Below are 20,905 nucleotides of genomic sequence, written 5' to 3'. Positions count from 1 at the left end.
CTGCTAATACCCTTGAAGAGATGGTCTAATTAGACATGACCAGAAGTTTAATTTAGACAGTGAAACAGTTGCTCCTTGTTTTAGCCTAATTCAGATTAGTCTATAGCTAAATTGACACCTTTGAGGTTTAATAATGAAGCATAGTATTTGAAAACAAGTTAGGATGATGATCAAAACAAATAAAAAGTCATTATTTTTTTTTTCTTTATATGTTTAAATAAAGCAGCTTTCCATGTTTTACATGTGTTTTTTTATCTAAGAGGATAATGTGCTAGATGATACTTAAATGTGATGGAAAGTAACATGGTTACATGATTAGAAAGCCTTTTATGTGGAAAGATGCATTTATATGGAGAGGGCTAACAGGGCTGAGGATGTTCTTCCTTTTTTTTGTAATATGCCTCTCTGTCCATTCTATGGACTTTCTCTTCTACAGGAGTATGTAGTTGTTATGTCCATTGAAGCATCTTATTGTGTGTGAGATAAACTGTGAAATTCACAAATTGCAGCTTGGTTAAATAACTTCTCAAATCACTTGTAAGCGTAGCTGCTGCTTTTGTTGAGTGAGCAAAACTCCTGTTAGGTTCCTTGTTAGGGTTCACTAAACTTTGCTTTCCCTGTGACTGAGTACTGTGTGTTAAATGATCATGTCTGTCGACTTGCTTAATCCAGGATATTAAATCTATGCATTATTTTGCTAACTGGTTCTTGATTGATAAGAAACTTTAACTACTTGGAAAAGACCTTTCAGCAACCAATTGCAGCGTGCTTTACTGTGAATGAATATAGTGCATTACTAGGCGTGACAAGCGCTTTCCCAGCTGAAGGTATTTGTCGGACAGTAGGTGTAAAACTGTCCTTCATCAGCATTAGAAAAAGAAAATTGTGTAGAGGTGTGTTGGCCTGTTTCACATGTTTGCTTTTCCCTCTTTTCAGTGCTGCTTTATATGCTTACTGGAGATTAAAAAAAAAACAAACACAAATTTGGATCCAGCCTGGTCTGGCTGCTTTAATGGAGAGGTCAAACAGCAGAGCTGTGCAGAGAAGTGAAGCATAAGCCAGCAAAACGCTTTCTGTGGTAGGCAGCGTGTGGGTGACCAGATGTTAAACGTGCCTGCTTGCCCTTTGCTCTCGCATTTGTTCTGGGAAGGACAGGGCTAGAACCCCTCACAGTGCTCTGGCAGGGGGATCGGACTAGATGGTCTTTTGATGTCCCTTCCAATCCCTGACATTCTGTGATTCTGCCTGTTGTTTCCTCTGCTTGCCCAGGCTCTGAGTGAGCCAGGCTGTCGTCATGGGCTCAGCTCCTGCAGATCCGTGGCTGGTGACAAGACTCAGAGCAGCTGCTGGAGTCCTCCTGTGTCCTGCTGCAAGTGCTGCCTGCAGAGGGTGGGAAGCCCCCCAGCTGCAGCAAACCCATCTAGATGGCATTGCCATTTGCTTTCTTTGAAGGAAGATGGATGCATGAAGTGTTCCTACCCACAGCAGTGGTGTAAACTATGGATTACTTTAACTGGCACTCCCAAAGGTGTCTGGACCCTGTTAACCCTCATGCCAACACTCGTAGGTACTACAGCCTCTGGTTCTTTGAGTGTGTATGTCAATGCAACAAGGGGCTGCAGAGGACTCCTTGGTGACCCGCCAGCCCTCTGCCACTGTGTGATATTGTGGCATTAGTGCACAGTTTCCTTCTTTAAAAGTGGTTAGGTTTGGTGTCTGCTTCTCCTCTTGGCAGGCTACTACACAACGGTCAGACACCTTTAAATTTGTATTTAGCGGCAGTTCTTCTGTGCAGTATGTTCTGCTGTATACTGAATCAGCACAGAAAAAGGTTCTTTTTCTACCATAAGCAAGCTGTCCTGTTCTCATCCTGCAGAATTGTGTTTCCATCCTCATGCTGCTTTTGCTATTTTCCTGTGTGAATTCTTTAATTTTGATATATAATGAAAAGATTATATATGCTTTTCTGAGAGAGTCTTGCCAGCACAGTGCAGGGGTATTTATGCTTTTGTTTCTATGAAGACATTTCACTGGCCATACTCTATGAAAGTTGCTCTCTCCCTTAAGTGGCTGTATCATGGTGGCTCATGTGATGACTGGAACACAAGTCCACTGTCACTTGTGTCTCTCCACCAAGGAACACCTTGTATGCAGTCAAATTTGCAGCAAGCTCTGGGGCTCTGACTTGCCATTTGTACTACGTTTAATCCTCCACTGGTGCAATCTTCACTGACATCAGTTCTTTCCGCTGGGCCATCTGAGTTCTGTATCAGTACCGGTGTTTGTCATCAGCAAATTTTATCAGCAGATCCTACTTACTCCCACCAGCTTCCTTATTGCGTTGTCCATGGCTGGCTCCACAACAGTTACTTGTTTACCCACCTCAAAGCTCCCTACTCCTTCTCTGCTCATCCGGCCGTGTTAACGTCACATGGCATTGCATCAAAAGTTGTTTATTGAAATGGAAATTCGGTTGATAATTTGTTCTACGGTCTAAAGAAAAATGGTTGCTTTGTCAAACAAAAGATGCTTTCAAAAACTGGTGTACCCTATATGATATTTTTCAGGTTTTCCAGTTGCCTCCATTTTAATTGTTTCCTTCATGTTTGCTCTGAAGCCTTTCAAGCCATTGAAGACAATAATGCTAGCCTAGATCACATTTTCCTCCTTGCCCCACTCACCTTAACTGTGGGTATTGCATCGTCTCTTCTATAGTATTAAGGCATCAGCCCTCATTTGATGGATGTCAGGTGCTGGTTCTCTTGGCATTTTCTCAGGGAGAATGCTGCCTGGAGCAAATTACCTCTTTACTTTGCTTTCAGCAGGTGATGACTCCCGTTTCCACGCAGCCATCACCTGCCTTGCCCCTGCATCAGTATTGTCACTGAAAGCTCTTCCTTCTGTTTTGAGCTGTTGTACCCAGATGGTTTTTAATATTGACCCTAGAGAAGCTCTCCTCTTGTTTTCTTTTTTATTTGCAAGTCTAAAAGGGTTGGCAAAATGAATTAAGATAAATGAACAGAAGTACAGTCTGTCTGGACTCTTGGCAATTTTTACTTGGCACGTCACAAAATGTGGGAGATAATGGAGGTTTGTTTCCTGATGGCTCTTTCTGCCCTTCCCTGGGTCCACACTCCCCAGCATCGTTATTGCTCAGTTTGGTAACATCCTTCCCTGGATCTTCTTCCCCCAAAAAGGGTTCTTGACACTCTCGTGGTCTCCCGGCTGCAGTATTGCCTGTGCTATTTATCATCTAGTTAACGTCTTAAATATTGGCCTCTTATATTTAGAGTGTCTCAGATAAACTGATTGAAAAACCCATTGCACTAATTCCTTTTACCAGTAAATGCTGCTGTGTTTGTGTCTGTCATTTTTTGTCATTTGGTACAGCTGAACCGACTTGTGTCATGCTCAGCCCAGTATAAAATTATGTTCCATTTTAAGATTGCTTTCTGCCTGCAGCTCTTTTATGTGTCCAAAAGCAAAGGTAAAGATGTCCTCGTTTGTGTGCTCTGAAGGATCTGGTTGCTGTTAAATCTTCTCTGGACCTTGTGCTGGGGTTCCTGCCTGCTCTACAGACCTGCATGATTACATAGGAAAGCTGGAGTGTCCGTTCAGATCTGCCTAGCCCTGGACTTGTAGGATTGAGTGATAAAAAGTTTGGAGTTTTGCTGCTGTGCAATTTGGGGCCTCAAATACAAGCTCGTTTTCACTGATAGTTTCTGCTCTTCTTGGCATACCTTGTATGTCACCTGTGAACACCCGAAGTTGCACAGCTCATCCAAAGCACAGGACAAAATAAATCAATCTTTCTTTTGGGGCTGTGCTCTTTTACCTGACATAAAACTGGAGCTTATTTCCTGACAGATAGTCTTTTACTTTGTGGTGATTCTCAGGTTGCAAGTCCTATGGCTGAAACTACTTTGTTTTCCACTGTGTGCATGTTACAGTCTCTCTATACTCTTAGCACACATAATGATAGGAGGTTGGAGTGTTAGCTATTAGCAGCATGTCTAGTTTACTCCTGTTTGAAACCAGCTTTTCTTTCAGGCAGCGTAGGAGAATGTATGAAGCTGGAACAAAAGGTTTCCAGTTATAGTGTAATCCGTTTCCCCCTTATCCAAAACCTTTTGTTTTCTCCAGGTACACTGCAAGTCTTTAAACACTCCACAGCTCTAATCAGTACACAGAAGATTTTCAAAGAAACAAAACATAGCTCTATAAATACACTCTTAATATGAAGACAAGAACATGGTTTGAATTCATGAGTATGAGCCCTCATATTGCAGTCTGTGGTGTTTTCCATCACACTGTGAGATCCCTGTTCATCTGCAGTCATCTTGCAAGTGATGGCCCTTGCTTGACACCCGTTGGAAATTAAATACTTGTATATGGATGACTAGAGCTGCAATGGGACCTCCCTGCGTAGAGGGCTAAAGAGTCTTTGCATTTGACCTTGAACAAATCTCACAAATATTTGTACAAAGTTTCACGTTGATCAGTCATTTGTGCATTTCATACAGGTGCTTTTAATTTACAACAACCTCATTATGACCATGATCATGTAAGTGGTGACCTGCAGTAACAGGAGTTCTCTTGTAACTCATGCTTTTGTTGGGTTGGGAAGAAAAAACCAAAAAACTGGCCTTTGAGCCTGCCTTTTGAAAGAAGGGGTGCACTGAACAGGCTCTTCTGGTCCTGGTTCTAGGTGTTCAGTGGAATCACATAGCTTGTCTGTGTCTGTATGACTTGTCATGATGTGCTGGTTATTGGAGGTGCTTGAATAAGTTTCTGTATGCATTTGCCTGCATGCAGTGTTGTCTGTCTCAGAATATAGCCTGAATACCTCTGATGTTCTCAGTAACTAATTTCATGTTGTTCTTTTCCCTTCCCCTGTTTAAGGGTCAAGATGAGGCTGATCCATCAAAACCTCCCTGGCTCAAAGGAGGGTAAGTGGAATTTTGAGACCTTGTTTCCCTGTGTTTATAATTACAGCGCACTTAGAGGTCTGCAGTTCAGCGTAGGTAGAAGCAGCACTTCTGATGGTTTTAATGGCTGTTTCCAGGAAGAATCAAGTGATCACGCCTCACTTAGGCCCAGGCTGCTGTTCTGCTTCAGAGTCTCCTTTTAAGCAGCTGAAGGTGGGCTGTGCAGCTCTTCAGGAGGTCTGTGGTTAAGAATAAGGTTATAGTTGCAATATATATTGTCTGATGTGATGGTGGCAAGTGCTTATGGTAGTAGTATTAAATAATCCTTGCTGAACACCACAGGTGGTCTGGATGAGATCCTTTTTCCTGCATCAGTCACTGATGGCATGAAGGAAGGGAAAGAGTAGCTCAGAAAGATTGTCTTTTGCTCTTAGAAGAATCATCTTCGCAATGATTTCTGCAGTCACTGTAGCAGTCAAAACTGCGGTAACTCTGGAAATAATTGCAGTTTGTAATTTTTAAAGCAGTGATCATCATGCCTCTCTTGCACAGGTGAGAACGAGAGGCCGTGCATTCTCTCTGCAATGCGCTACTTGCAGCAAATGAAGCAGACAAATTTTGATTGTGTGTAATTCTGTCGTGACACTCTGCATAATAGGCACCAGCATGGTAGCTTCCCTAGAATCCTCTCTGGGAAGTAAAAAAAAAAAGACAATGACACATCTCACAAGCTGCTAGGCAGGTGATTAGGGTGATACAGCTTGGTGGTGATGTGCTCGTTAGGAGCTGGTGTGGCAGCAGATTTGCCCTGAAATCTCAGCAAGAGGTTGGCTTGCTACACGCCTAAGTTAATTCTCACACTACTTTAGGAAGCTTCCCTCATAAAATACAATCTTAAATCAGAGGCTTCCTTACACAGCTCTCTGCTTTTGGAGCCGTTGTTCTGCGATGCTGGTATTCCCACAAAGCATCTTCTACACCCGCGGTGTGTGGGGGCGCCTGGTAACCCCGCACAGTCCTGAGGAGCCCGAGGCTTTGCTGAGCAGGCTGCTGGAGAAGTGGCAATTAGCAGGAGCAGAAAGACAGTGGTTTAATCTGACCATAACCAGCACCTTTTCCTGCTTTAACAAGAAGACAATGTGCTGAGTTTATTGGTTCCTGCACATATTTCCAGGTCTGAAAGATGAGTACACCTACAGTCCCGAAATACTGAAAAGTGTGTTTTGTCAATTCAAGGAAATGTTTGCTCTTGTCTGTAATTTTCTTCTCTTTCTATTTGAGCTATAACAGAACAGACTGGCTCATGTAGTTTTGAAAAACATTTGGCTTATTCACTGTATCCCCCCATGCAAAGGGTTTCCAGAAGAGATGGTTGTGAGTGGGGAACCTTTAATCCCACCGTTAGCCTTGCTGTGGCTTATTAGCCGCAAAGTTTGTTAAAGCACTTGTGTTTGGAGTTCTTTCATGTGAAGATTAGAGAAGTGGTGTCGTTTGAAGGAAGTAATCATTTTCTGTCATTGCAAACCAACTTTGCTTGCTTAAATTTTCAAGATTTAATGTAAGCGTCTGTGTGATAAAACTTCTATTAAAAGATGAATACATGCTTCAAGCTATTTGCACTTTTTAGCATAATGCTAAAGGTAGCTCCCTGTCTGTAATCACTGGTTCTGGAGAGATAGCTTCAAAAAAAAGTACAATTGGTTTTATGGATCAGTCTCTGGGAGTAATATCTCATATCTATATACCCTATTAGTGCAAATCATCTCATACAAAAACGCTCTTCACTTCTCAAGACAGAACTCCATAATAATGCTATAAATATTAGATGCATTGCAGAGGAGAGTTCCCCTATTACATATGAAGCTACAGTGTGCATATTTGAGGTACTGTCAGTACTTCTGCTTATATAAACACTGTAATTTTGCTAAGCAAAGTAGAGATTTCTCTTGAATAAAGAGACTGAGGTAGCTGAAAGCACAACAAGTGGAATAATTTTGTAAATTAAGAATAGTTGCTGAATTTTTGTTTGTTTTTTTTTATTATAAACAGGCTAAAAGGAGGTCATCTGAGTGCCTGTGTAGGCACTATAATAGGATGGCAAATACAAGCACCTTTCAGATGATCTTTTTGTCCGTCAGTCTGGCTGACAGCTGATTCTATCATAAACCTCAGTCTACCATAAATATTTTACAACAAACTAGGTTGTAACTAGGCATGTTTCTCCAGCACAATAACTTGTTTATACTCACAGTTTGCTTTCAATTCAATTAGAAGAAAAGTAATCATTGGAAGCTGTGTAGAAAAGAAATGTGAATTCCCAGCTGTGTAATTAAATTTTAGCTGGAGCATTAGCTCTGCATTTTTACTTGTGACCATTTTGTTTCATCTTACAGACTCTCCCTTTTTATTTTGCATATGCTTTCATAATTCAAGTGATTTGACACAAATTTTTGACACAAAACTTACCAAAAAGACTGTATTGTGATTTAAATAATGCTGGAGTTCTTGGCATCATCTGAGTAGTCTTGTATGACACCTATTTTACTCCAAAACAGTATCATGAGTATCAAAAAGAGTTTGTAACATTAGGACAGCAGATGAAATTCCATGTTTAATCCCAGCCAGACCGTACTGAGTTCTGATAGTATAAACACTTCAGGCAGATGTTCTTTATTTCTTGATGTGGGTCGGATTTTTCTGTAATAAGCAAGACGGGGTTATTGCAGTGTAACTTGGGCAAGTTTTTCTGGACTTTTCTCTTGGAAATGTGGGTAACCTCTAGTAAAAACAGCATGTAGCCTCGCTGTAAGGATGTCCAGCATGGACTCATAGAACAGTTTGGGTTGGAAGGGACCCTCAAAGGTCATCTGGTCCAAGCCCCCTGCAATGGGCAGGGACACCTTCAACTAGATCAGGTTGCTCAGACCCCCACCCAGCCTGGCCTTGAATGTCTCCAGAAATGGGGCATCAACCATTTCCCTGGGCAACCTGGGCCAGTGTGTCGCCACTCTCATTGTAAAAAACATTTCTTCCTCATGTCTAACCTGAATCTCCCCTCTTTTAGTTTAAAAACATCACCCCTTGTCCTTTCTTAACAGACCCTGCTAAAAGGTCAGTCCCAATCTTCCTCATAGCATTGGAAAACTGTTCTAATTCTTGGCCAGAGATTCCAATGATATTAATTAACTGCTGTAAATCTTTGTCTTTCTCACGTCCGAGCGCATCTCCCGTTCCCGGCTGCGGGGTCTGAGCACTGGCGGGTTCCTGGTGTCGGGGTGCAGAGCCGTGTGCGGTGCTGCGGTTCCGTGTGACCGCTCACCTTCCCGCCGGCTCGTTCCGCCAGCGCAGCTGTCAGCTCAGCCCTGGCACGGACATGTCGCCCTCCCACACCCCAGCAAAAGAGTCAGTTCTACAACCGCAGCGCTATGGCATGTTTCTGTATATAACAGACCATTTCCCTCTTTGACACAAGCCTTGTGCCAGGCTGTGCTGTGACATCCTTGTCCATCCTAGGACTAGGCGTGCTGCAATGTAGGTTTGGTTACCCTGTATGTTTTTTTTGACTTTTGGCTGTATTCAAAGTGGGTTTGAGTAGGTCCTGCTTGCCAAGGGATGCACGTCTCCTCTTGCCACTTACCAGCCTCCCAGTTTTCATGGCATGTGCAAATTTATAGTGGCAATTTGTTTTCCTAGATTATTTTTAAAGAGATTGTTTTTAAAGGGTAGTTCTATTTGTGTCTTTTATTGCAGCAAGAACAGTCTGACCTGTACTCCTCTTTCCTATAGTTGTGGTGCCCTAAAGCAGTTCACCTGGGTGGGGTGTACCAAATCAGTAAAATAAGTGCCAGACAATGGCAAAAAGGTTTAAGCTGGCACAGTATGGAGTAAAAATGAATAGCTAAGGAGGCAGAAGGTTCATTTACAGTCTCTGTAGCCAAGAAGAAGGCTTCAGGAACCATGTTCTTAGTGTTAGTGAGGTATGAGGGCAGCGTGGAGGTGGGGAGGTTGAGTGGGTTTTGCCTGGCGGGCTGGGTGGTCGCTGCAGGGGGAGGGAGACACATTGCAGGTCGGTTCTTCAGTTCAGAACAAATACGAAGGGTGCAACAGCATAGGATCATAGAATCATTTCGGTTGGAAGAGACCCTCAGGATCATTGAGTCCAACCATAACATAACTCTGTCACTAAACCATGTCCCTAAGAAACTCATCTACGTGTCTTTTAAACACCTCCAGGGATGGCGACTCCAACACTTCCCTGGGCAGCCTGTTCCAATGTCTGACAACCCTTTCCATGAATAAATTTTTCCTGATATCCAATCTAAACCTCCCCTGGCACAACTTGAGGCCATTTCCTCTCATCCTATCACTTATTATTTGGGAGAAGAGACCAACCCCCTCCATGCTACAACCTCCTTTCAGGTAGTTGTAGAGAGTGGTGAGGTCTCCCCTCAGCCTCCTTTTCTCCAATAAAATCAACATAGGGCTAAACAGCCCTAGCAGAGAAATGTGTGCTCGGTTTCCAACCATAGCAAGAAGCAGCATCTTACAGATGAATGCGAGTGCTTTACATGGGGCCCTTAAGCTGAATTAACAGACCTTCTTCATGCACAGGCTTAAATCCATGTGGTGTTACCAGTGCATGGCAGGATCCAGTTACAATTATTCAGGCTGGTGTCATCGGGAAGGAAGCAGGTTATAGTGCTTTATTTCTGCAGGCTCCAAGTGTTGCTTGAGTAGTGGCTTTTTCTGCTCCATTGCCACTTCCACCAGTAAATGGCAGCTGTTGTATGTAGGGTCTGCATGGCTTGAAATGCCAAGCACCACAAACAGTCCCTTCTATAGAAACAAAAATTAATCTCTTTTCTCCTCAGATAGGAGTTTTTTCCTAATAAGTGTATGGACCTCGAGGGTCAGGATTAAGCACGTTCTAGCCTATAATCAGATGACGGGTAACAGCGTTCTGCCCTTGAGCTGATACACTCTGCCATGCTCCCTCCAAACCACCGACACCTGGCAGTAACATCTGGATTGTTGCATGTGAAGAAGATGAACACTTAACGGCTTTTAGCATTAACTTTACACTTCAAGTGTAATCTTCCGTTTGATTTTACTTTCTCCAGTAAAGCATGCCCTTCCTCACCCCCACAACCCTAAATTAACTAAATGGAAAGAAAAGGGATGAAGAAGGACTGGAAACAGGATGTTCTCACATTTCCAAAGTCTTTCCTACCATGGCGAAAATTACCTTTTTTCACTCTGTTAATAACTTCAGTTTATTAATAGGTTGCATTTGCAGTGAACTGTTTCTTCCTGTTGTAATTGACTATGATATTAGCAAGGAGACTGATGTTTTAAGCAAACTTTTTGGTCTTCTCTGTACTGTCTCTCTCAGTGCTACTGAGATTTTTAATCTTCTTTTTTGTTTTCCTCCTGAATTTCCAGGCCTGCAGGTGGTCTCTATGGCATTGACAGCATGCCTGATCTACGCAAAAAAAAGCCAATTCCACTTGTCAGTGATCTGGTAAGAGATTTGTTTTCCTTTTGCCACACAGCCATTAGTGCAAGTGGCTTTACTTTTTGACATATGGTATTGTTTGTTGTCACTTCAAGAAGCTGAAAGTTTACTGTTTTGTTAAATTAGTTCTTACATTAAAGGATCAGAAGTTCTGCTTGGAAAAATCTGAGTAAGAATGAGCTATGGTTTTGCAGACAGTTTCATTTATTTGGCAGAAAAAAGATATTTTTCATGTTCTTTTTCCTTTTTATTCTAGACAGAATACTTGATTATTTTTAGGCCTGCATTATTTTCAAATGTTTTCCTAAAAATCACATACTTTAGGGAAAGTTATAATGTCCATGTGAAGTTTGGCATCTTACCAGAAGGTTGGAATTTCAGAGGATAGATAAACGAGCATATGTGCTTGGGTTTTTAAATCAATTTGCAACATTGCCAGTAGGCTGCTGCACAAGAACCAAGAGAGTAATGAGGACAAGTCTCATATGCTTGTGCGATACAGTGAAATAAGGCTTCAGTGGGACAAATGGCTTTCTGTTGGCTGTGTTCAGTACATGTAGCAATTTCATACTTGGGAGAAATGCTGTAACAGCTGAAAGACCAAAGTTTCTGTATCCTGTAATTCCTGTGAAAAGATGCATGCAGTTCTCTTTGCCAGCTTATGCATGGAAAGCTTAATATGTGTCTTACTATCTGCTTGTATCTTAAATCTTTGCAATAATGGCATTAACTTGTGTTACTTCCTTTGTATGCTTTCATTTTCTCTCTTCACAGGCCATGGTAAGTGGAGCTAAAGACTACCCACCACATCTTTACCAGAAACAAAAGTTATTTTACCCAATTTTCCCTCCACCTCTTTGCTTTTTATTTTGAACCTGCAATATTGCATTGCATGCGTGTCCACCGCTCTGTCCTGCTCCATCACTGCTGGAATGAACTTTCTCAATCTCTCTTCAAACAGCATAAAACAGAGCATAAATGAAGGTTCCTGACAGAGTTTGATTGCAAAGGAGATGTTGCTAGCTTTAATTTTCTTCTCTGCCTTCATCTAACTTGCTGAAGGAATCCTTTGTATGCCAATGTGAGGCACTGCAAGGGCACTGACCTGTGCTGTCCAAGGCTGCAGAGCTGCACTGCAGTGTGGAAGAGGCAGTTTTGAGTGGAAAGTGCTGTTCATTCTGTTCAGTGATGGCCAATGAATGTGCTACATCAGCACATTCAAACCTGTGCTCCCAACCCACTCTGTTCTTTTTTTTATCCCATTTATTTGTAACCATTTCAATGTGACATTTGGGGCTTCTGTGTACAATGTAAAACTCATGAAATAATCTCCTTTTGGAGATAAATGAAGTTAAATATAGAAGACTGAGTCCCAGGTAGTGACCTTCGTCAATGGCAGAGTTACCGTTACAAGAACATAGAAGTGGAGATGTGAACCCAGATTCCACTGACAGTTCTTACTGGTTGTGGGCAGATGGAAACAAGTTGGAGACCTTTTAGTGTATGCATTTGACTCTTCCAAGATGTGAGCTATCATTTAAGAAACCCATTGGATTTAATAGACTGCCGATTTAGTGTCTGGCGTGACAGAGTCCCCTTGGTCACATCCCTGGGTGTGTAATGCCAATGCATTTCTGGATATTGATGGTGAATAACAAGCTTTCTTCCTCCTTAGTCACTGGTTCAGTCCCGGAAAGCCGGAATTACCTCAGCAATGGCCACTAGAACATCTCTCAAAGATGAAGAGCTGGTAAGTGGGAGGATTGCTTGGCTCCTGTTTAGTTTTAGTAAGCAAATTAAGGGAATTTGGCACTCTCAGATGCAGAGCCAGCTTCACAGATATCTAAAAATAAAGATGCAAAGCATCTTGTATCATTTGTTTAAAGAAACCAAACATATAAAAAATAACATTTAATGTGTCAATATGATCCTGAAAAATGTAATCTTACCATTTCCTTCTGTACTATCTGCCATGGGGGACAGTGTGTGAAACTTGCTTGTTGCAAGATATTCCTCATCCACAAACCTTAATTCTTTTCTTCCATCTCCTCTACTTTTTTAAATCCCCAGAGAAACGTTTTTGGAAGGGTGTCCTCTGCTGCTGCTTGTAAAAGTTTGATAAATTTGGCTATGTTTAGTATGTAGATTTATTGCACTGCTCATGCCTTTCCCTTAAAACTCATTTGTCAACCAGCAAAAATAGGTTCAGTCACCTTCCTGGGTGTTGGTTTACACGTGCTCTTGCCTTTCAGAAATCTCATGTCTACAAGAAGACCTTGCAAGCCTTAATTTACCCCATCTCTTGTACAACCCCGCACAACTTTGAAGTGTGGACAGCCACAACTCCTACCTACTGCTACGAGTGCGAGGGGCTGCTGTGGGGCATCGCGCGGCAGGGGATGCGCTGCGGGGAGTGCGGAGTCAAGTGCCATGAGAAGTGCCAAGACCTGCTGAATGCTGACTGCTTACAGAGTGAGTAGCGGTCAGAGGATTGCGGCTGTTCCAAAAGCGTTACCGGAACTTTCCTAAATCTATAGGGTATACCTTGGTGGTCAGAGAAGATCACAGAACCACAGAATGGTTGGGATTGGAGGGGACCTCTGGAGATCATCCAGTCCAACCCACCTGCTAAAGCAGGTTCACCAGAGCAGATCACACAGGAAGGTGTCCAGGTGGGTTTGAATGTCTCCAGAGAAGGAGACTCCGCAACCTCTCTGGGCAGCCTGTTCCAGGGCTCTGGCACCCTCAAAGTAAAGGATTTTCTCCTCCTGTGCTTAGGTCTGTGTCCATTGCCTCTCATTCCATTGTTGGGCACCACCATAAAGAGTCTGGTCCATCCTCTTGACACCCACTGTTGATATATTTATAAACGCTGATGAGATCCCCTCTCAGCCTTCTCTCCTCCAGGCTGAACAGACTCAACTCGCTCAGTTTCTCCTCATAAGAAAGATGCTCCAGACCCTTAATCATCTTCATAGCCTGCTGCTGGACTCCCTCCAGTAATTCCTTATCCTTCTTAATGACTGCGTGTTTTCAGAAAAGGTGCCACTGGTCCTTCACTGGACCTTCAGAAAAGGTCACTGGACCTGTCCCCGTCGTCCTGTGGACACAAACAGCTCCACTGACACAGCAGAACTTCTTGGCAACATAGTGCATGATGTGCTTTAAAAGCAGGTTTAATTCTTGACTCTTTCAAATATACTTATCTATATCTATACATACATTTAGGTTTTTTTAACCTGTGTAACTTGTTTAACCTCTCAGTGTCAGCTGAGGTGATGTGTTTGCTAGCATCCTGCATGGAAGAGTGGCAGTGGGATGGGTGAATAAGCTACGAGGCTGGTTATTCTGACTTCCCTTCTGTCCCTTCTGCCCTGGTATCCCAGTCCCATTTCTTGTTTCAACCACCAGCCTGCTTTACTCTGGTTTTGAAGCTCTTCAGAGCAGCACTGGATTCCTGCTTAGGGCATGGAGTCCATGGGCTTAGCTCGGATACTCTGTACGAAATGCAGATTGACAAGGCATTTTGTCTTTTTAACAGTAGGGTCTCATTGCTGAATCACGGTAGAAACCTAGGGCTGAGCCAGCACAGATAATGGGTCAGATGGTGTTCTTTGAGTGTTTGGGCAGTATTTCACCTTCCTACTAGCATTTCTGTTTATTTTGTTGGGTTTTTTTCGGCAGTGTTCAAAAACTAATCCCTCTCTTCAAAGAAGGGCCCTTCTTTGAGCTGTGACTTTGCAGAATCTATGAAACCTTACACAAACAATCAAGAAGTTTAAAAGGAACTTAATTAAAGAAAAGAAAAAAGAAAGGAGAGAAAATTCTAATTTAGGTATCTGGCTTGGTCTGGTTATTTTTATTTGCTTGTAAAACAGTTTCTTAATTTGGTCTCAAATGTATGTTCCTGCTTGAGAGCAAAATGTCTTAGTCTAAATGGAATAGATATTTCTGCCACATGTGTTAAAACTTGAGTAGGAAGGTGGGGCTGTTTTTGTTCACTCTTGATTTTCTTGGCATTCCAGCATGATGGACTAGATCTAAGGAATCAGAAAAGTTTGTGAAGTATGAACAGACTTACTGCAAATCCATGTCAGAGATTATAGGAATATGAAACGTCTCAGAATCTGGTTGTTGAGGAAAGCCAGACTGGATGATCCAGCAAGGGGTACCAGTGAATCATAAGTCATTTGTTTTTCTTATGGCTTATTTGAGACCCCCTAACGGACGCTGTTTGTTTCTTGTATATTTGATGTGTGCAGTTTTAAATGAGTCATAGTTAGGACTGGGGCTATTTGCAGTGGCTTTTTTATTAGGCACAACTGGAACTGCAGAAACATGTGTGTTCCTCCTCAGGTGTTTATTGTTTATAGCTTTGTCTTTGAGGGTTGCGAGGTGATCTTTACAGTTCATAGCATTCGAGGAATTGCATCATTGACACCTTCGCTTTGTTGGGACCATTTTGTGACTACGCAAAAGCTGCTGTGTTGCATTTGGTTCAGAATGTAGTTAAGCCATAGCTCTGTTTTCTGACAAAACCTGAGGTACAGGATCAGTTAGACTGAGGAGAACTTTCTGGAGTTCACCAAAACCCTCTACTGGCTGGTGATTTCAGTATTTGAGGTGAAAAGATGTGATACGTTGCATCCAGGCTTGATTCAGATGCGTGTCCAAGATGTTATAATAAGGCAGTGGAGTTGTGGTATTTCAGTATAGGGAAGATAAAATGGAGAGCAGAAGAAAATTAGGTTCACACCAGCAGCAGCAAAACACACAGTTTTGAAACAAATAGTTTTGAAAGTCAAAAACAATAGAAGAAAAACTAAATTTAAGAAATAACTAGTAACTAAGAGGACATATATTCCTGCAGAGGACAGCTGTGGCTATCCATGTTCAAGAAGGAAGATGTCATACTGGGATGGGTACTGGTGAGATTTCAGTGCTTATGGGGAAAATATGAGTATGTCTCGAGAGAGGAAGGTGTGAGTTTATTAAACTTCCGAAAGAAAAGTGTGGGACAGGAGAAGCGCAGGAACAATGTTGTTTCAAAAAGGTAAAAATGCAATAGAAAGTTTCTAAAGGGATGTTCTGGGACCCAAGGTGAAGTTGTAAGATGTGTGTAGAGCTCCTATGGCTCTGGTTTACTCTTGCAGCTATCCATGTCTTAAAGCCTTTCTGGGCAGTAGATGCTGTGTTTAATAACTGGCAGTGATGGCTCTTTGAATTGGTTTAATCCTTGTTTGAACCTGTTTATGCCTGAACTATGCTGGGGAAGAGGAAGATAAGCAGCAGGGAGGAAGATGGCCTGTTTAAGCTTACTGTTTACAAAAGGAAAAATTGAATAAATTTGCTGTAAGTAAATTGAAGGTGGCAGTAGAAGACAACTTCAATTATGAGAACCTGGAGTCTGTGGAAGAGCCTCTGAAGAATAACCACGGGGGCAGGTTTTCTAATCTCTGGAATTAAATAAGCTTATGCAATGGACTGTGGGATGTGATGATGGCAATAGTCTGCACTTTTCTATGGAGCCAAAGCAACAACTGGAAATGACTCTACTTTTCTTATATGGCAAAGCATTAGATAAGAACTTGTTATTTTATTCTTGGGATTGCAGCTGTTTGCTTTGCACATTTCCCTTAAAATTGTAAACACAAGATACTTCAGCATGAAAAGCTGAAGAAACAGAGAAGAAACACTGAGAGTACACTGGGCTCAAAACCTACGAAGCATGTAGAAAGGTAAAAGCCAACCGAGGGAAAACTTTAGTTAGGAGTTGTTTGGAAGCTGCCCAGCATTGGAATAGGAAGGATGCAGAGACTGAGCTGGGGCTCTGTGAGGGAGCCGGTGTGAGTGTGGTGGGTATCATTATGTGGGATAGAGATGTGAAGGAAACTGACAGAGGAGGCAGAAAGACAGCGCTGGAAGATTTAGATGATGAGGCCATTACGTGGATGTGCTGCTGGGTTGCAAAAACAGATATTATTGATACTAGAAATCTTGTAAAAGGCTTTTTCATACAACAGCGTTCTTTGCTTTGACATGTTCATACTAAAATCCTTCTAACTCGAGCCCATCATCAGGCCGAAAGAAAATGGAAAAATTAATTTTTGTATATGTTTGAAGAACCTGGGCTGTGCTTGAGGAATGAGAAACAGGGTTTCCAGGAGACAAGCAGCTGTTTAGAGTTCAAATAAATTCAAGGCTGAACTTCTTTCTATACTGAACTCGGAAGGGTCTCTTCCTAACATAAGCTTTATTGTTGCCATTGGTTAAAAAAAAAACAAACAACCAAACAACAACCAGCCAAACAAAAAGAAACATTCTCAGGATGCATCTTCACTTTGGTTTATTTTTAAAGGCTTCCAGAAAATGTTACATTGGAGTAAAATGAATTTTCAGGCTGGTAACAAATACAATTCTATTGATTGTGCATGGTGGTTCAGGATGTATCTTCAGCCTGTGTAAGTCTGTTGTGAAATGAATTTTCAGGCTGGTCACAAATACAGTTCCAGTGTCTATGCCATGAAATTTTGGTTAGACACCTGGGATATTATTCCTTAGAATCAGAATGTACTGCTCATACATCTTTTCTCTTTCAGTACCTTTCTGTGGGAAATAAATGGATCTCTTTCATCAAGTCTGTTAGAATTAAGTTTGGTTATTTCTTTGGAGGGTGTTTTTCTTACCTTCTATATTTTCGAGAAACTGCATTTCTGATACAGTCAACAAATGTGTGGGGCTGCAGTGACAAACTACTCAAATTCAGCAACGCTTTGTTGCAATCTGAAAGAAAATCCATTAGCAGGCTGGTTGAGCGGGGCTGTTCCATGAACTGGCAATGTCTGAGGCGCGGTGAGGTGGAATCAGCTGTGGCACATGTCCCGCAGCCATCTGGTTTATGGCTCTGTTGGCAGCAGGTTGCTCCTCTGAGGGGATGTTTCTCTACTGTAGGTGCTTAGAAGATATTATTCTGATGATGGGGCGCTTACCTATTTATCGTGAGCTCGTAAATACTTGCTCAAGGGAAGATGCTCTCTTTTTAGCCTTCTGCTGTTGGATTTACTTGAAATCTCTGCTGCACGTGTACTGGCTTACTTGGCTGAAAATGGGTGGAGGGATGTTCTTTAAAATCCTCATAGCTTGTAAACCTTTTGGAGAGCATTTATCTCTTGCTCTGAGCAGTAGTGCGGTACTAACTAAAATACAATGAATTAGGCAATGTTGGTATCAAAGGAGGAGGAAAGCTGAGGATGAATGTGTAGGATGCCAAGGAACAGATGCAGAGAAGTATACAGAGTTACGAAGAGGGTGGAAGGGAAGGACATTATGCCAGCAAGATCCTAGTGAAAGGAACCTGTACGGTTCTGGACTAACATTTGAAAAGGCGTAGAAATCTGGTTTTGCAAGTGCGTCTCAGGATTTTTTGTCGTGATGCAATTCTGGTCCTCGGTAGATTACATTTAAACCTGAGAAAGGAGATTGCCCTGGGATATCAGAATCTGGTCCTTCGAAGGTCTTGAAAGTGAGGAAATGAGAACTCAAGCTACTCCTGAACATGAAATCTGTATTGTGAGCATGATTAGCCGTATGGCTTTGTTAGTGTTTTTTTATGGTGTGCTGGAGCAACAAACCTTGGAGAACTCCACACAGGCTCTCGGGGCTACATTACCTAATGCCCAGCTTTTGGTAGTGTTTTGGTTCACCTCTGGAGTTTTTCGGTGCTTTTTGACTCTGGACTGGAAGTCATGTATATTTGCTTTTTTGATGAGAACCTTGTGTGTGTTGCACTCTGAATATTGGTATTGCACTCCAAAGACCACTCGGTGAGTGGACTGTTAGTGAGACCAATTAAGTCGCTCCAGTGATAATCATCTTGGCTTCTGGGTTGAATGATGGTGAGATGCCATAGTGATGAAGACTTGTTTGCTCCCAGAATCCTATGTAGGAAAATATTTGCACAGAAGGAGGAAGGATACCTTTATTTGAAAATGAATATCTATTTTAAGTTTCAGGAATATCTGATTTCTAAGCATTATCCGCCTACTGAGCAGCTGTCTTCTATCCTGCCAGTGTTGCTTTCATGACTTTTTCCTGTTAAAGCATAGGATAACAGCACTGGTGGTTTACTAATAGCTGTATCAATACAATTCCCAATATAGACATATTTGCTTTCTGTTTCCAGTCATAGATTGACTCATAATTCAGTCCTAGAAAGGAAGAGAGAAGAAAAGCCCAGTATCATTTGTATGGTACTGTGCACAGTACTTGTATATTCCTGTGCCCTTCTATTGCTGATCCATGGACCAAAAGCTTCTTTTTGCAGCTGAATAAATATGACCCAAGTCCAAGAGCAGGAAAAGCACCCTCTGCCATCCAGTATAGTGACATGCTTTGGGTTCATATCACATATATTATAGATAATTAGTACTCTGGTTATTTTGGAAACTCTGGTAGTTTTCTACCAATAAGCAGGTGTTAAAATTAAGGAGCATGTTGTGAGACAGAGGTTTTATCTGTTCTTTGTTAGTCCATATTGTTAAATAAGGTGTCTGTCTGATTCTGGTTTTTGCCCTGCAGTTCAAGTGCAACCTCTGCAAGGAGAGAAACCTTTCCCAGGGAAGGAACGACAGAGTCTTCTTGCCTAGACAAATTCTCTGGGCAGAGTGGGGAACGGCATGGACGGGGGTGGAGGGGTTCATCTGAAAGTCAGGAAGCCTTAGAGGTGACAAAATCGAGGGCTATCTAGGTGTCTGTGTGACATGGCTTGCATGTCCTGCAACTCAGGATGGCACAGGCTGGACTCTCAGAGGGATAGAAGGCCCCACTAATGCAAGGTTTCCGGAAGTCGTGGGGATGTTAAACATGTTTATAACTGAAATTCTTCAGTTTGTCCAGGGCTACATTCTAAAGCCCATTCGATGCTCCTGAGGTGCTTGCATCAAGGCAGTGATGCAGGTGATGCCACTTCCAAACTGTGGTAACTCTTGTCCCATCTCAGTGATGAGCAGTGGGAAGTTTATATATACAAGTTGTCTGGTTAGGACTTTGTTTAGAAAATATTTCTGAAATAGAGCACTCATGCACAATGTAAACTCTTATTGTTTTAATCTTGTTCCTAAATTTGTTAAAGTCAGAAAGGTTGGGGCAGGGTTGTTTTCTTTGTATCACTACAGATTTCAGAATTCCAGCTAGGAAAGGAAAATTCTTCATTTTGGCCTTTCCCAATAATTTTCTTTAGCTCTGCATATGCTGCATAGAGTATATATAGACACATACTCCACCTCCATCCCCAGAGGACCTAGTTCTGTTAAAGCTGAATAGCACTTCTTGTCTGAAGTTCAAAGTATAGCCCCTGGTATAATTTCAGTTTCATATTCCTTTAATAAATGTTGGGTCTACAGCTGGATGATTGCCTGATACAAGACATCACTTTGGGTGGTGCTGGTTCTTCATCACTGGTGAGTACAGACATCAGGGACTGTGTAATTAATTCCAGTATTTTGATTTCATTTCATCTTAAGCCAACAATAGGAAACTCTGGGGCAGATACATTTTATTGTACTAAATGAAATATTGAACATCAAGCCTCTAGCAAGTAAAATGAAAAAATAATTATAAGGAAATGCGAAGTTTGGCTTGTTTTATACCCAGGTCTTTAATAGAATGCCTTGGTATACAGTGTCCTTAATGAACTTCTGAAACTTCAGCTGTCACAGTCTGTTCCATACTGTGTTTTTGTTCTTTTTGGTTTGGATGGTAGAAATTATAATTGAGTTTTGTTTCTTTATTGAAGTGAATTTAGTAACGGTGAAAGGTGTTAGATTGAAGGCTCTAGAAATGGATATCTTCAGGCTGTGTTAGTCACTGAGCACCCTGTCGAGCCGGCTAACAAGGCTCCCTGTTATGTTGTACTGCTGGAGGTCATTTGTGTATGTGTGTGTGTGTGTATGTGTGTTCATAGAACTTTGTTTATATTTGGTCACTACCTGCTGAAAGTGTTTCATATGCAAAATTGTAATGCCTTATAGTGAAGGTGCTACAGACATCATATTTACTAACCTCTTCCAGAAGAAAGCAGTTTTATTTCTCTTTGTGATTGATGATCATCACTTGCACCTGCTTTAATACATATTTTTAAGGTAATTTAATATTTGGAAAACACCTGGATGAAGCTCATTTTTCTAGGGCAAAGCTTACTTTATCCCAGAGAAGAAAAACAAGCAAAAGCATATTAAACTAAACATAAATATTATGATTGAATGTGTTCACAGGACTTTCGTACTAGTTTAAATAACTTGAGATCATAATGTGAAATTGATGCAGACTGCATGTAGAGAGCCCGTGTAATTCTGGGTCCCTGCTTTTCGTTTCTCACCCTGGTTTGTCTGCCCTGTTGGCTAGTGTCGGTGCTTTCATTAACAGGTGCCTCACATCGGACACAGCAGTCAGTGGTGGAGCTTTG

General features: G+C 41.8%; 1 protein-coding gene across 1 annotated transcript in view; it reads left to right on the top strand.

Annotated features, from left to right (window-relative positions):
- The window catches only part of LOC308052116 (protein unc-13 homolog B-like), a gene marked incomplete at its 5' end in the record, with an annotated part of 218,768 nt that overhangs the window by 124,354 nt on the left and 73,509 nt on the right, over nt 1-20,905 (top strand). Inside the window, 4 exons of the mRNA XM_080362904.1 lie at nt 4,903-4,949; nt 10,371-10,449; nt 12,119-12,193; nt 12,696-12,915. Of these exons, the coding sequence (XP_080219030.1) occupies nt 4,903-4,949; nt 10,371-10,449; nt 12,119-12,193; nt 12,696-12,915 (421 nt within the window). The remainder of the gene's footprint in view (nt 1-4,902; nt 4,950-10,370; nt 10,450-12,118; nt 12,194-12,695; nt 12,916-20,905) is intronic.

Source organism: Nesoenas mayeri (genome assembly GCF_963082525.1).
Source record: "Nesoenas mayeri genome assembly, chromosome: Z".
In the NCBI taxonomy this organism is placed as follows: Eukaryota; Metazoa; Chordata; class Aves; order Columbiformes; family Columbidae; genus Nesoenas; species Nesoenas mayeri.
This window is presented reverse-complemented; position numbering and strand designations above follow the sequence as displayed.